The sequence below is a fragment of the Copadichromis virginalis genome, linkage group LG10, assembly GCF_057382275.1.
Source record: "Copadichromis virginalis isolate Kocher_CV1m ecotype Utaka linkage group LG10, C_Virginalis_male_GT1.1, whole genome shotgun sequence".
NCBI lineage: Eukaryota > Metazoa > Chordata > Actinopteri > Cichliformes > Cichlidae > Copadichromis > Copadichromis virginalis.
The window spans coordinates 29626201-29639855 of record NC_140627.1 but is presented as its reverse complement, the minus strand read 5'-3'; the positions used below and the strand labels follow the sequence as shown (position 1 = coordinate 29639855).

At 41.0% G+C, this 13655-nt stretch overlaps 1 protein-coding gene across 2 annotated transcripts in view; it reads left to right on the top strand.

Annotated features, from left to right (window-relative positions):
• tmem132e (transmembrane protein 132E) overlaps positions 1 to 13655 on the top strand; it is a 449450-nt gene that overhangs the window by 359310 nt on the left and 76485 nt on the right. For both annotated transcript variants that reach the window (XM_085470994.1, XM_085470993.1), the window contains exon 3: positions 11738 to 11878. In XM_085470994.1, the coding sequence (XP_085327120.1) occupies positions 11738 to 11878 (141 nt within the window). The remainder of the gene's footprint in view (positions 1 to 11737; positions 11879 to 13655) is intronic.

Below are 13655 nucleotides of genomic sequence, written 5' to 3'. Positions count from 1 at the left end.
ATGTGCTTTGTTGTGTATCTGACGGACAAACACCAAACCAGTTCCACATCACGGAAGTTGCACCCTTTTTACAAACCAATTCTGGTTCATCTGTTTCACTCAACAATCGGCCATGTGCGTATGAAAACAAAGGCACTGCGCATGCGCGTTTTACTCCCATTCTATCGCGATATTTCATTTTCCTATCGTTGCCTAACATTATACCGGTATTACCGTGAACGGTATAATATGGCCCAGCCCTACTAATTTACATACATCGCCAAAACAGATGTCTTGATATTGGCTAAATCCGCATTCAAAATTCTTCATTCTTTGTATTTTTTTGACATATTAGAGTCAATTCTACATTTTTTTAAAATCACTACTTGAATTAAAGAAAAAAAAATGTCTGAAAATGCATTTTCAGACAAAATATCTAAACACTGTGTTCTCATATTGGAACAATGCATTTGGGCTTTTCTGCACTTTATATTTCTTTATGCTAGTTAAAAAAAAAAAGATAAAAGAAAAGTACCACTTTCTTGATCCAGCTAATCCCAAATGTACCGTATTTTCACGACCATAAGGCGCACTGTGCTAAAAGGCGCAGTCTCAGTTATGTGTGCCCTTACTGTATTTAACACACACATAAGGCGCACTGGACCATAGGGCGCATACAAGTACCGTATGCGTATTTAAAAATAAAGCGGGAGCAAACCTGAGTTCGGTACCTTACTCACATTTTTATTACCAGTAATCGTCATCATCAACAACACACAAGCATACAAGTGTGCATATTTAACAATAAAGCAGGAGCAAAACAAAGTTTGGTACTCACATTTTTATCATCAATCAAACCCATCGAAGTCCTCATCCTCTGTGTCTGAATTGAACAGCTGCGCTAAATCTCCATCAAACATGCCAGGTTCACTTTCTTCACTGTCAGAGTCACTTTCCGTGCCGTGCGGCTCCTCGGAAATGATGCCGGCTTTTGCGAAAGCTCGAACAACAGTGCCAGCAGACATGTTAGCCCAAGCATCTACAATCCATTCGCAAATTGTGGCGTAACTCGCCCGCCGCTGCCTTCCACTCTTAGTGAAACTGTGGTCTCCATCGGTCATCCATCGCTCCCAGGCCGCTCGCAGCCTTACTTTGAACGGGCGGTTCACACCGATGTCCAGCGGTTGGAGTTCCTTTGTCAGGCCTCCCGGAATGACAGCAAGCTCACAGTTCATTTGTTTCATTAGTTTTTTCACATCGGCTGTGAGATGGGCACGCATAGAGTAGGGGTGGGTTTTTATAATCGATTCATTGATTAAAATCGATTATGGCTTGGATAACGTAAAATCGATTAATTAAAATCCTGAATCGATTTTTTTAATATAAATTTATTTTGCCCGAAATGCCAGAATCTCTGGTGACATCTCACAAAATTTCAAGAACCACCAAACAGCTAAGACAGTAAATGAGAGCAGGAACACGGATTCTGCACAAAGACTTAAACACACAGCACGACCCACGGATCAGAATCATTTAGATGTCGCCTTTCTCACCCGACGGCACGGACACGGTCGGGGCTGAAAGCCGACAGCTCACTGATTCTGATCTGTCGGCGGGTCCGCGCTTTGTGTTCACGCCCTTTATGCGCTGATTCTAAAGCTGTTAGTTTGATCTCTTTCCAAACAATATTGACCGAACCAGCAGCAAAAGAAGATTCACATAAACATCATCATGAATTCACTCTGACTTTTACTGTTTTGCTTCCACCGCGATGCACAGCTCTCTCTCTCTGTCTCTCTGTCTCTCTCTCTCGCCCTCTCTCTCTCTCTGTCTCTCTCTCTCTCGCCCTCTCTCTCTCTCTGTCTCTCTGTCTCTCTCTCGCCCTCTCTCTCTCTCTGTGTACTTCAAGAACAGTTTCCCTTTCTTCATTATTCGCTTGCTTGTTATGCACAAGTCTACTGTTGTTTACAGCGCTGTCGGCCGCTGTTTTTTTCCCTTTTACATTCTTCCGAAAAGAAAACCTCATTTCTGCTGTTCAATACTGAACAAATTTAAACTTTTTAAAATTATTCAAAATGCAAAACGCTTAACCGTGTCTCTAATAAAACCTCTGTAACTTCAGAGGTAATGTTCATATGTTGATTAATGGTTTTCTTTCGTTTTTGATGTACTGCAGAATATTTTTATAAAATCCCAGGCCAGGAAAACCACCTTCATGTTTTTCTGTGTTTTATCTTCAGCTACTTTGACACAAAGGCATCTGCTGTGATGCTTACACCTTTGATAAAGTCTTGCGTGTGTCAGCTTCCTTTTTATTGATACAAAAATATGTAAATGTACTGATCTGAATTATAATATTTCTGACTGTCAAAATTTCCCAGATTTAAATCGAATCGAATCGAATTAAATCGAATCGTGGATCGAATCGATTCGGGACCTTGTGAATCGGAATTGAATCGATTCTAGAAATCAGTGACGATACCCAGCCCTAGCATAGAGTCAAAGATTAAGAGCGATGGTGATGCGTGGAAAAAACCACCTGGTCTCCTTACATACACCTCCCTCAGCCACTCTTTCATCATTTCCTCATCCATCCAGCCCTTTTCATTTGCCTTAATGATGATTCCTGCTGGAAACTTCTCTTTAGGCAAAGTCTTTCTCTTAAAAATCACCATAGGCGGCAGCTTCTGTCCATTAGCATGGCAGTCAAGCACAACAGTAAAAGAAGACTTTTCGTGCCCCGTTGTGCGTATCGCTACCGTGCTGGTCCCCTTCTTCTCCACAGTGTGACTCACCGGGATGTCAAAAGTGAGCGGGACCTCGTCCATGTTTGTGATGTGGCTGGGCTGGATGTTTTTGTCGCCGATGTGTTTGCTGCAGTAGGAGCGGAAGATGGCCAGCTTTTCCTTATAATCCACTGGAAGTTGCTGCGCTACCGTAGTCCTGGTCCGGATGGAAAAATGGCACCGTTTCATAAAAAGTGAAAGTGAAACTGCTTTTAGCCGAATGGTGACCGTCGAAACGCTTCTCCCGCTCGTTCTTTGCTCGATGATCCACCGCTCGAGTCTTTCCTCCAACTCGGGCCACCTCGCCTTATGTCCGCGGAAACTCAGCTGCGTTTTCTTGACCTGCCGGAGCTTGTTTTCCAGCTTCCTCCATTTGCGAACCATCGATTCGTTAATCTTAAATTCTCTCGCCGCTGCTCGATTTCCATGTTCCTCCGCGTAGCTGATGGCCTTCAGTTTAAACTGTGCTTCATAAGCGTGTCTCGTTGCCATTTTCAGGGTTGCGCCCACACTTCACCCTTTAGCGTTCTCATGGTGTTCTCTACTACGTCCTCCTTACAACACACAGGGCGCACTGCGCTATAGGGCGCGCCGTACTTTTTGAAGAAAATCTAAGACTTTTAAGTGCGCCTTATGGTCGTGAAAATACGGTACTCCGTTTATCTGGGATTGTCACTAGCAGTACACCCAGCCTGAGGCTTGGTTTGTGCCGCCTCCTGGAATCAAATCGAGGGTCTTTTGTTTACATGGCAAATGTGTTAACCTCCACATCAGGGGTCCAGCTAATCCCAAATGGCTAGGAGAAATAAAAAATGCATCCCATACAAGAGCTCAACTCTCAGGAGGTTAAATAAATTTTTATTTTTACACATATGCAGATGTCTCCAATGCTGTAGTGTTTAACACATCCGATTCACACATGCAGAGCTGTAACGACACCAAGTGACAAGGGAGCAACCGAAAGTAGCAGTATGTACCACAAATATTGTGTACCTTGGGCGTTTTCTTTTCTTTAGTCTGAAAGATGGCATATTGGAGGAAAACTAGTCCAAAATCTCAGAACACACCACATCATGTTTTTCCCCATCATGGCTTACGTTAGTACTTATGTAACATTTATAGCAGTGAAACCTCTACACTATAGGAAGTACACTGCAAAGCCCCTGCTTAGGTCATTGTGGTATCTGTGTGTTGTGGTCATTTCAATCTTCAGGACAGCGCTCACTATACCCCCGAACACAAGTCAGATTTGATAACTCCCAGGAGATCTTACAGGCAGCTCAGAAATCCAGCTTGGAATGTGTTTACCAAAAGCTCTCCTGTTTAGCAGTCCGTCAGCCATCTCGAAGTCTAATAGGTGTTGCCATGGCAGAAGGCATCTGTGTGGAATGAGTAAGTAATAGCTCTGTCTTAACTGAAGTGGCTCACACTGCCTCTCCACTTTCCCTGTGTAGGAGCAGCAGCAGGGCTCACGCAGATTCTCAGAATTTGGGTGTGCACTATTGCTGGTTACTGCCTTGCAGCTTTTCCATTTGTAATGCTCTTTCATTAATCAGCATTAACACCGTTCCACAGGGAGCCTGATTCATGTGGTGCTCCCGTGGGTAGTGCTTCATCCCCTCTCATTTGTGGTGCAAAAATGAAGCAAAGTCCGTGAAAAGGACTGTCTGATGAAAAACATCGATACAGCACAATATGCAGGCTTTCTCATAAGGTGATTAATATGTAGTGGCTTTTATACGCTGTTGGTGAGTGTAGGTTATGAATACAAATACGAGTATTACACGTCAGGGTTGCATCCTTACTAGGAAATGCGCTGGAAATGGGTCTGCTGTACAATAATCTGTAATTATCGTCCTTTATGATCAGTATCTTTACAAGCTCTGCTAATAAAGTAGCAACTGGGTCACCTCATTTAGAGAGCGTCAGAGGGTATTATGCCTCCCCGTTTCAGCTCACATCAAAGGCAACACACCCGATCAGGATGGTTTCTTAAACGTTACATATTTCTGTTTCATCTCCCCTTGACGCACCGTGTCTGATAATTACTGTATTTTCTCTAATGTGTGAGATTTGATGAAAGAACAAAATATGAGCTGCAATAGCAAGAAATATTGTTTTGAAACAGAGTGTAAAATACACCGTCTTTGATGCAAGAATTAATACAGCGCTTTCTTGTAGTTCAGTAATTACAGCATCTGTCAATATTGCATCTCGCATGCTCGTGAATCATTATTCTTTATACAACCCTTCCCACACACAGTCACTCACAACAAACACGAAAAAAGTAAAGTATCATTTTTTTCAAGATACATTTTTCAAATATATACTTTATATAATCTTGACTTAAGATCTACTTACTAGCTTTCTCCCAGCTTTCACCCTTAGATGTTATCAGTGATTGGACATGCTGAAGTGCAGAAAGCCATGCCTGACCTTGGCTTCTGTGGAGGCGAGCATGTGAAAAACAAGAACATGTAGTCTGTAGTTTGAAGCAGAGCCTGGATTGTACAAAAAAGAGTGATCTCAGGCAAAGTGTTGCAAATTCAGATGTCCTGGAAAAAGCCTCACCCTGTTACGTTTTTGTACCTCGGTCGAACCAAACTTAACCACAGAGAATGCGAACCAGAAAATGGTAGTATGAAAGATTTTGTAAGGGTTTTGTAAGATCACAAACGCAGTGTTTGCAGAGTGGTGGCAGTAGTTTGTATCTTTCTCAAACTGCTGGCAACCACTGCAGCTTGCTAGCCAACAATACAGTCACTATCCGGTCGTTAAGTCTGACGTCACTAGCCGTGTCTGGGCCTAAACTCCGCTGCAGGTCCATATATCAAACAGTCACTATGGCATTACTGAGAGTTGAAAAACTGTCTAAAGTTTTTCATCTTTAATAAAATGATCAGCGTTCTGCTCTACCAGGTGTAACAATTGAGTTTAACATTCAGGCATCCATGAAAACGGAATTTATGACATTTAACGGAGTTGGAAGTTAGCAGGAAGTTAGCTCGCTAGCTTCTATCTAAATACAATATAGCATGTCCTGACTGCGGGGTTTTGGAAACAAATTAAAACGTACAGCTCTGTTATCACTTCCAACATAAATGAAGACAGAAAACTAAACAGCAGTGACATTTGTAGGGTTACTGAAGTTTGGCTAGCTGTAGCTAATGATGTGCTATGTGACCGCTAGCGACACAGCTATGTTAGCATAATATAAACATGCCAACTTTTTTTCCACTCGATAAAAGTTACCGTGAGTGTTCTCGGTGGTCAGGAACAAATGTAATCGCATGGCAGGATGCTGTAAAAGGACCAAACTTCAGCCAGGAGAACAACTGAGATAATCCATCCACAATACGAGGTTAGTCATTCATATACTGCTGCATGGGCTGGGCTGTAGTTACATCCTAAGGTTTTAAAAACTGAGCTTAAATAAATGATTAGCGGTAATAAAAGCCGAGGGAGGTCAACAGTGATCACTGACTGTTTTAGGAGCTTTTTGAGATTAAATAGAAGAAAATACAAAACATTAAACATGTTAACAACACAAAAGCCATATTAAACGCAGACTACTTTAGACCCGGAAGTAGGATTCGTCACGTCATCACTTAACGACCGGATTGGGTATTCAATACAACCCCATTGTGGGTCTTTGTAGACATGTGACCACAAACCGGGTAACATTAAAAGTCATTTTGTCCATCACCAGTCATGGGGATGATGTGGGATCAATAAGGCCCCAGTCATACAAGCTGAGAGACTGGTCATTAACCATCTGGGAACCACTGTTCTTGAGGGGAAAGGGAGTATTCCCCATATGGTTGTGAGTGGTTCCTGGAGGTTAATGGCAGCCACTGGAAAAATAATTGCTAAAGTCCCAGTTACACAGACTGGTCAGTAATCTCCATTTTTCCCCAGTGACCCGCCTGTCGCTGGGAATACACATTTTCCCTTGTGACTGGTGGTTGCCAGATGGTCATTGACAGGTCGGAAGTGTGTGAATAAGGCCTTAGTGAATGCCTAGCAGATAGCTCCTGACAAAGGCTGCCTGTGCCGACATGTTAGTCAAAGCAGTCAAAACCCGTAATCATCCATAACTTGAAGCATCAATATAGTTTAAACAGTTTTAAAAAAACAAACAACAGTCATCATGAGCGGGAAACTGGATATAGTGAACAGAACTGTTTGTACAAGTCTGCAAACATGTTTCTTTGTGCTCTGAAGTTGGAGATTTTGACATGGGAGTCTAAGGGCTTTGAGATTGGGCCACAGTTGGATTTAATGAAATTAGTTCAAACATTTAAATAACTTTTATGTATTTAAAACCATTAAAGATAAAAGATAATCACTGTAATTAGTTTAATACTATAAGAAGAAAGACATTTTCTGCATGGGCTGTGCCCCTATTCTGGTTAAAGAGGGAGGAACTTCAGCTGGAAGTCAGTTGCTTTCACAAATCATGGATGAGTGGTCGATGCAATGAGCGCAGGTTGGTGAAGCAAATGGAAATACCTCAGTGGGACTTCAGAATTTTTATCTGTCAGAGAAATGGATGCAATGATCTGATAGATGTTGCAGGGGCCTCAAACTTTCAAATGGAAATGAGACACTTGGGAGAAAAATATGATTTGGGTAATGCTTTCATGGAGTCTGTCCAGAAAGAGATGTTTGTCAGAGTGATGTCATGATGAGAAGAGGAAAAACAACAGTATGTTTCTGTAAACACGGGAACAATCATAAAGATCACCAGAATTTTACTTTAACAGGAGAGCAGCAAGTGGCAGTAACAGAGTCCTAAGCAGAGTGACAACCAGGGTTTTAATAGTTTTGCAATTTTCATTAGTTTTTATTTTTATTTAGTTTTGACTTCAGATTTTCAATTTTATATCAGTTTTAATTAGTTTTTACCAATTGTTTGCTAGTTTAGTTTAGTTTTTATTTTTTTGAAAATCCTTAGTTTCAGTTATAGTTTTAGTTGTGTTTGCAAAAATTAAGTGTAACAAAATCCCAGTTTCATCATATCAGTCATTCTCTTCTGCTTATCCTTGGGTATGTTGCTATTCCAGCTACCATACCCTGCACCCTGGACAGGTCGGCTGTCTGTCGCAGGGCTAACACGCAGAGACAGAAAACTCACATTCCCACCTATGGGTTCTTTAAACAAATAAATAAATAAAGGCAGATGAACAACCATTGATACCAGGCAACTATAAAATGTATATCTTGGCCCCAATGAGACTATTAACTCTTGCAGCACCGGGTGTTCGTAATTTTGGTTCAAGTGAATTGATAAACTTTTTGAAGGCAATTGACTCACACAGTTATGTAGATATCCCAGTCCTGTTGTCTCCGGATGCATCACGCTGCCTTGCCTGGGGTTAGCTTCTGTTTTCTGGGGATGAGGGTTGAGTGTGCTCCCTTACCTAGCTTACCTTTTCAAGGTAAGCTAGGTTAGCCTTCTTGTGTGAGCTTTTCAAGTACACTTTAAGGTTTGTGGGATTTTTTTCCCCTTGAGAAATGTCCCTCATAATTTGTCTCTTTCCACTACAAGACACTTGCTTTATCCAAAACACAGTCATATTCAAAGTAATCCCAAATTGGACTCTGGCGCTTTCTCCCGACTTTTCCTGACATGATTCTGCGCGTGGACGGAGCAGCAACGCAGACGACTCGACTAACGTACTGCCACCTGCTGACATAATGAGACACAGCAAGAAAAAAATCTGGAAACTAAACTTCATTTTGACCCTTGACTATAGTATGACACGCACACATCAATGAAAACTAAACACATTTTTTCTATAAATTCAGTTAATTTTAGTTAGTTTTGTGAACACTCATTACAGTTTTAGTTAGTTTTCCTTTTTTTTTATTTTTTATTTCCGTTAACGAAAATGTTTTTTCACTTCTAGTTTTCGTTATTTCGTTAGTTTTCGTTAACGATAATAACCTTGGTGACAACCTCCTAAAACTACATAATAATATTACATCGTTATTTATTCTTTTTCACAGAATACAAAGTATTTTCCGAGCATATGCAGGCACATTTTCAAAGTAGACTAACATAGTAATGAATAGTCTAGAAGACATAAAGCACAGAAGCAAAAGCCAAAAGCATTAATAATTCACTTCTGTCTTGTGTTTCATGAAAATGAAACCATCAGATCAATAATCTGTAGTGGCTGCATTTGTCTAAGAATGAGCTCTGGATTTTTTCCATGTTACATCATTTGGGGCATGGCTCTGTGGTCAAATAACCAGAAATCACAATAACTGGGAAGACAAAAGCTTCTTTAAAAAGAAATAACAACTAAAAAATTCTCTCTGTAAACACTTTAATGAAATATATCGGTAAATTCAAAGGTGTCTGCTATCAGACAGTGGTATTTTGTAACAACTCGCTAGAAAATGTAAAAATGTCGCCCAAAAAGGTTACCAATAGCACGAGAAACCAGGTGATCTCAACAACTGATGGGTAAAGTATGACTAGAAAAAGGTCTTAGGAGCTTAGAAACAAAGTGACTTCTTTAAGTTTCGTAAAGATGTTTCGCTCATCCAAGAGGCTTCTTCAGTTCTAAAGCCAAATAGTGGAGAGTCCCGGTATTTAAACCCTAGTGGGGGCTGTACCTTAAGAGACTTGTTGACCCTCTATTATTAAACATGTGCTTCATCACATGAGCTAAGGTGTGAAAAAAGCGTGGGTCATTATCACCAGTGGTTTTGAGTGAAACCACTGTGAGACCTTGCTCCACCCAATGTGATTTATTGAGGTTACCTGATGCAAGATGTGAGTGGGAGTTGAGGAGCCTGGGAAGGGATCTCAAAAGTGGATTGTAGGTGCAGACAGTTAGTATCGTAAGCCGTCCCCTTTGCTCAAAGATGTTCACAGTGGACATAGACGGCCTCTTTCACGTCTCTTTTAAACCATCTGTCCAAAATGTGAACACTGGCATCCTCAATAGAGTGACCTTTAACCTTTAAGTGCAGATGTACAGCTGCATTTTGTCCTGTCTTATATACAGGCCTGATTTGACACTGGTGACACTATTGAAGGCAGGCTATACAATTTTAGGTTTAGTTTGGTGAGACGAAAAAGGAAGTGAAACCACAGGAGTCCCACTTAAGTAAGTAAGAACAGGAAATCAGGACAGCATGCAAAACAGAGGGAGAGAAAAACAAGGAAACACATGAGACAAGCAAAATGGAAACATTACAACAAAAAAAAAAAGAAAGGCTGTCTGTTAAACCAAAACAAGAATCAAATCTTGGGGAAAAAAACACACCAATGGCTGCATCAGGAGCAATTTTGTGTTTCCGTTGTTGCCTAAAGACATGCAGAGCAGGGGAGCTGTGGATTAAACCATCAAAATACCTTCCAATTAGTGTGCAGTCTGCTCTAACTCCTGGGCCGCGGACCATCCTGAAAGAGCATGTTGTCATTTAAAAGCAATCCTGACTGCACAGACCCACTCACTTTTATTTTATCACGGATCATCTTTCAGCATTAAGCAAAGCATAAATCTGCTGCTGCAACTGGATATCATATTACTTCAAATATTTATGAACTAAATTTAAATACTGCAGGACTTATGTATACTTCAAATCACAACATTTTACTGGAGAAAAGGGAAACAACTGTGTCGCATGTTATTGTAGCTTTACTATACCATAAAATTCAAGAGTTCTACCCATTTATGTAGCTATTTATGTGTTTACTGCGTTAACTATTTCGTCTCTCATCCCTTTTTTTCTTCTTTTGGTGTTAGTTGTTGCTCCGGCAAGCACGCACAATCCTTGAGCAGATGTTGGGGCATGTTTTTGTATAGCTGCAGCGTGCTACAGCTTTATGCATTTGCATAGTCTTATTTTGTATGCATCTATAGCCTCTGCACATCTGGTTCACTGTGTATAAAATCTCTGCAGATAATGCAGCGTTATGAATGTATATAGAAGTGCATGCACGTGCAGATTGGTTGGTGCAGCCATGCGTACATGACTGTATGTGTGGATGAGTAGGATTGCGGATGTAGATGTTTGGAAGATGCACACATACAGTTTGTGCATTACATTTACTGTTATTACTTCTTTGGCCCTAAGGTTATTATGTAGAATAGTTTTGGAGATGGGGGAGAGAATGGTTTTATTTACAGAACTATGTAAAGTTCTACAATATTTATCAAGTGAACTGTTGTGCATGTACGTGTAAATATTATAAATAGTCTTAAAAATATCTGAATTCATTTTAAAGCCTAACGGGGGCAGTAAAACACTGCAGTGTTCACAACACTCCACTCAGTACACTTTAGGGTCTGGCCTTTTTAATGTGAATACCTGAAATATTAAGAGGTAGCAGGGAGTATGTTTGGTTTCCAGGTTCAAACATTCTTCCTTGTTGCAGTGTCCTGGAGCAACAAACAAGCCAAAATAAATAAATAAAAAATCATCTCAAGGACTCGTGCTGGTAACCTTGACCTATCTATAAAGTGTGTTCTCCCTGAAGAGCTAAGGGCTAAGGAAGGGCGATTGCACATGAGACTCAATCAACAGTTTTTAGGAATTTTAAAGGTGGCTTATTTTGTTTTAATGTAAAATGCAGTTCAGTAAAAGCTCAATGGTGTGTATGAACTTTCTCAAAAAGCAGGTGAACCGACGCTTGTGGCTTTCAGGTGTTAATTCGAAATGAATATCCAGTGGGTTCAGTAAAAAGCTTTGTAGATCTGATTTTGCAGAGAGTGTAAGTGAGCACTCTGACCTGAAGTGCTCCTACCTTTCTGCTCTCATGTATCACTGCACTGTCATCTTCATTCATCTTTGTTATTGATTCATCTGTGGAATTGCTTTTGCCATGATGCAATCCAGGGAGGAGGCCTGTAGCACAGAGAGGGTATCCACCTCTGACCTTGCACATAAATCATCCCCCTTAATAAAATTGACCTCCTCTATTATTTTTTCTCTCTCGCCATTTCCTGCAGAGTCAAAGCTAAAAAGGGGGTAAACCTGCTCCAAACCAACTCGAAGAGCCCCCAGTGGAAGGTTGAATGGGAGGTACAGTCTGGCGCCAAGCATTCCATCACCACCATCGATGTGAACAAGAACAAAGCAGTCAAGCAGGGGTAAGTCAACAGCCCTGGGCCTAAACACACTGGGTCTGTCTAACCAACTACTGCCGCTGCAGCTGTTGATTTCTGCTCCTGCTCCAGCTACACAGAGACGGTGGTACTTGTCTTCCTTAACTATGGACAAAAGATCTATTTTCCTTTGACTAATCAGTCATAGTTACCTGATGAAAGGCAGCTTCTAAAAGCATATGCTCAGACAGAAGATAAAACACACCATTGTCCCAGTGACTAAAGCACCCTCTGCCTTATAGGCCAAAGTTAAATGAATGAAGATATTATCTGCTTAGTCTCACTACATCTGCCGTCAATTTAGTTTACGTGGAGAGATGAGGTAGATGATTGTGACTGCTGGCATTAAAATACCTTTGAGATTAGATCTTGTCTGAGAGCAGTAATTACACCTCAGGCTTCTCAAAAGAGTAAAAACACCACCCAGTCGTGGTCCTGTGGTGTCTGACGGGATAGTAATGGATTCTGTGTGGCCGGATTCTATGGTAAATGCAACTTGGTAAATAAAGTAGAGCTGCAAAGAGATTTGCAAGCTTAATGCAGTCTAAACTGCATACAGCTTAATGCATTCGTTAGCATGCGTTTAGGAACAGCCTAATTGATTTGACCGGTAAATGGAGGTGAACCGTGTACGGGATGCTCCGATAACTTTTCTTCCACGCACTTAAAGGTCCGATTTACCGAAAACAATTCAAACTACAGTATGAAATGAGGCCCTGCAAAGAGGATTTGCTGGTTTGTTTTAGTGCCTGCGCGGTGTGTTCCTCTGTCTCAGTACAACAGAGGTAATAAGTAATTAAGCTGAAATTTGATACTCCAGTCAATGAAATGCTATAATTAAAAAGCTCAACAGGATCTTGTTCATAAGCGATGATAAAATGGATCGTCAGGTTGTCAGGTGGATTGGTGCGTACAGGCCAGCAGTAATGGAGGGATTGCACTAGATCAGGCTGGTAGGGAGAAGGGAACTGAGCTGAAATTAAGAGGTTTCAATTAGATTAATGTTTTAACACCAGAGCCCCAAACATTACAAAACTGCTGGGGGGGTCATTCTGACCCCGCCCTGCAAGAACAGAAGCAAAGCCAGAGAAGAAATCATTTCTTAAAGAAATTAAGTTGTTAGAAATATGTGAGATTAAGTTTTAGGGCTTTTATTATTTTTACAAATGATTTCGTTACAGTTCAGAAAGGTAAAACTTATTTTAGCATCCACTAATAACGGGTACAGCAAACAATATAATAACTAACACATCTGAATAATTCAATTATTGCAGATGAAGAACATTATGAAAAAGCTAAAAATGAATTTTACATAAGGTGTGGCAGGCCTATTAGTTACGCTAATATAAAGGAAGTATTAAAAACAGAGAGCTTGCAGTGAGCCAGACTGAACCAGTCGGTGGCTGCATTTTAAACCACAGGAGGCTACAACAAAATAACAAGCACGTTTTAATAGATCTATCATTGTGAAAGTAGAACAGTGAGAGTTTATGATGTCATCCACCTCCTCTAACACCAGACCTCATTCAGCGTCCATGTTGTTCCTCCCCAATCTGCAGCCCTCTGCCTCATCAGCTCTGCTCCTCAGGCCTGGGTGCCCTGCTCCAGATTTCACCTTTTACTCGTTCAGATTAGCTCCCCCCCCAAAGGTCCCCCCCCCAACTTCTCTCCAAACCCAGCAACCCACCCAGCCCTCCGTGCATCCATCATTGACTCTGATCCAGACCAAATATATAACAAAATAAGAGGAAAATAATACAAC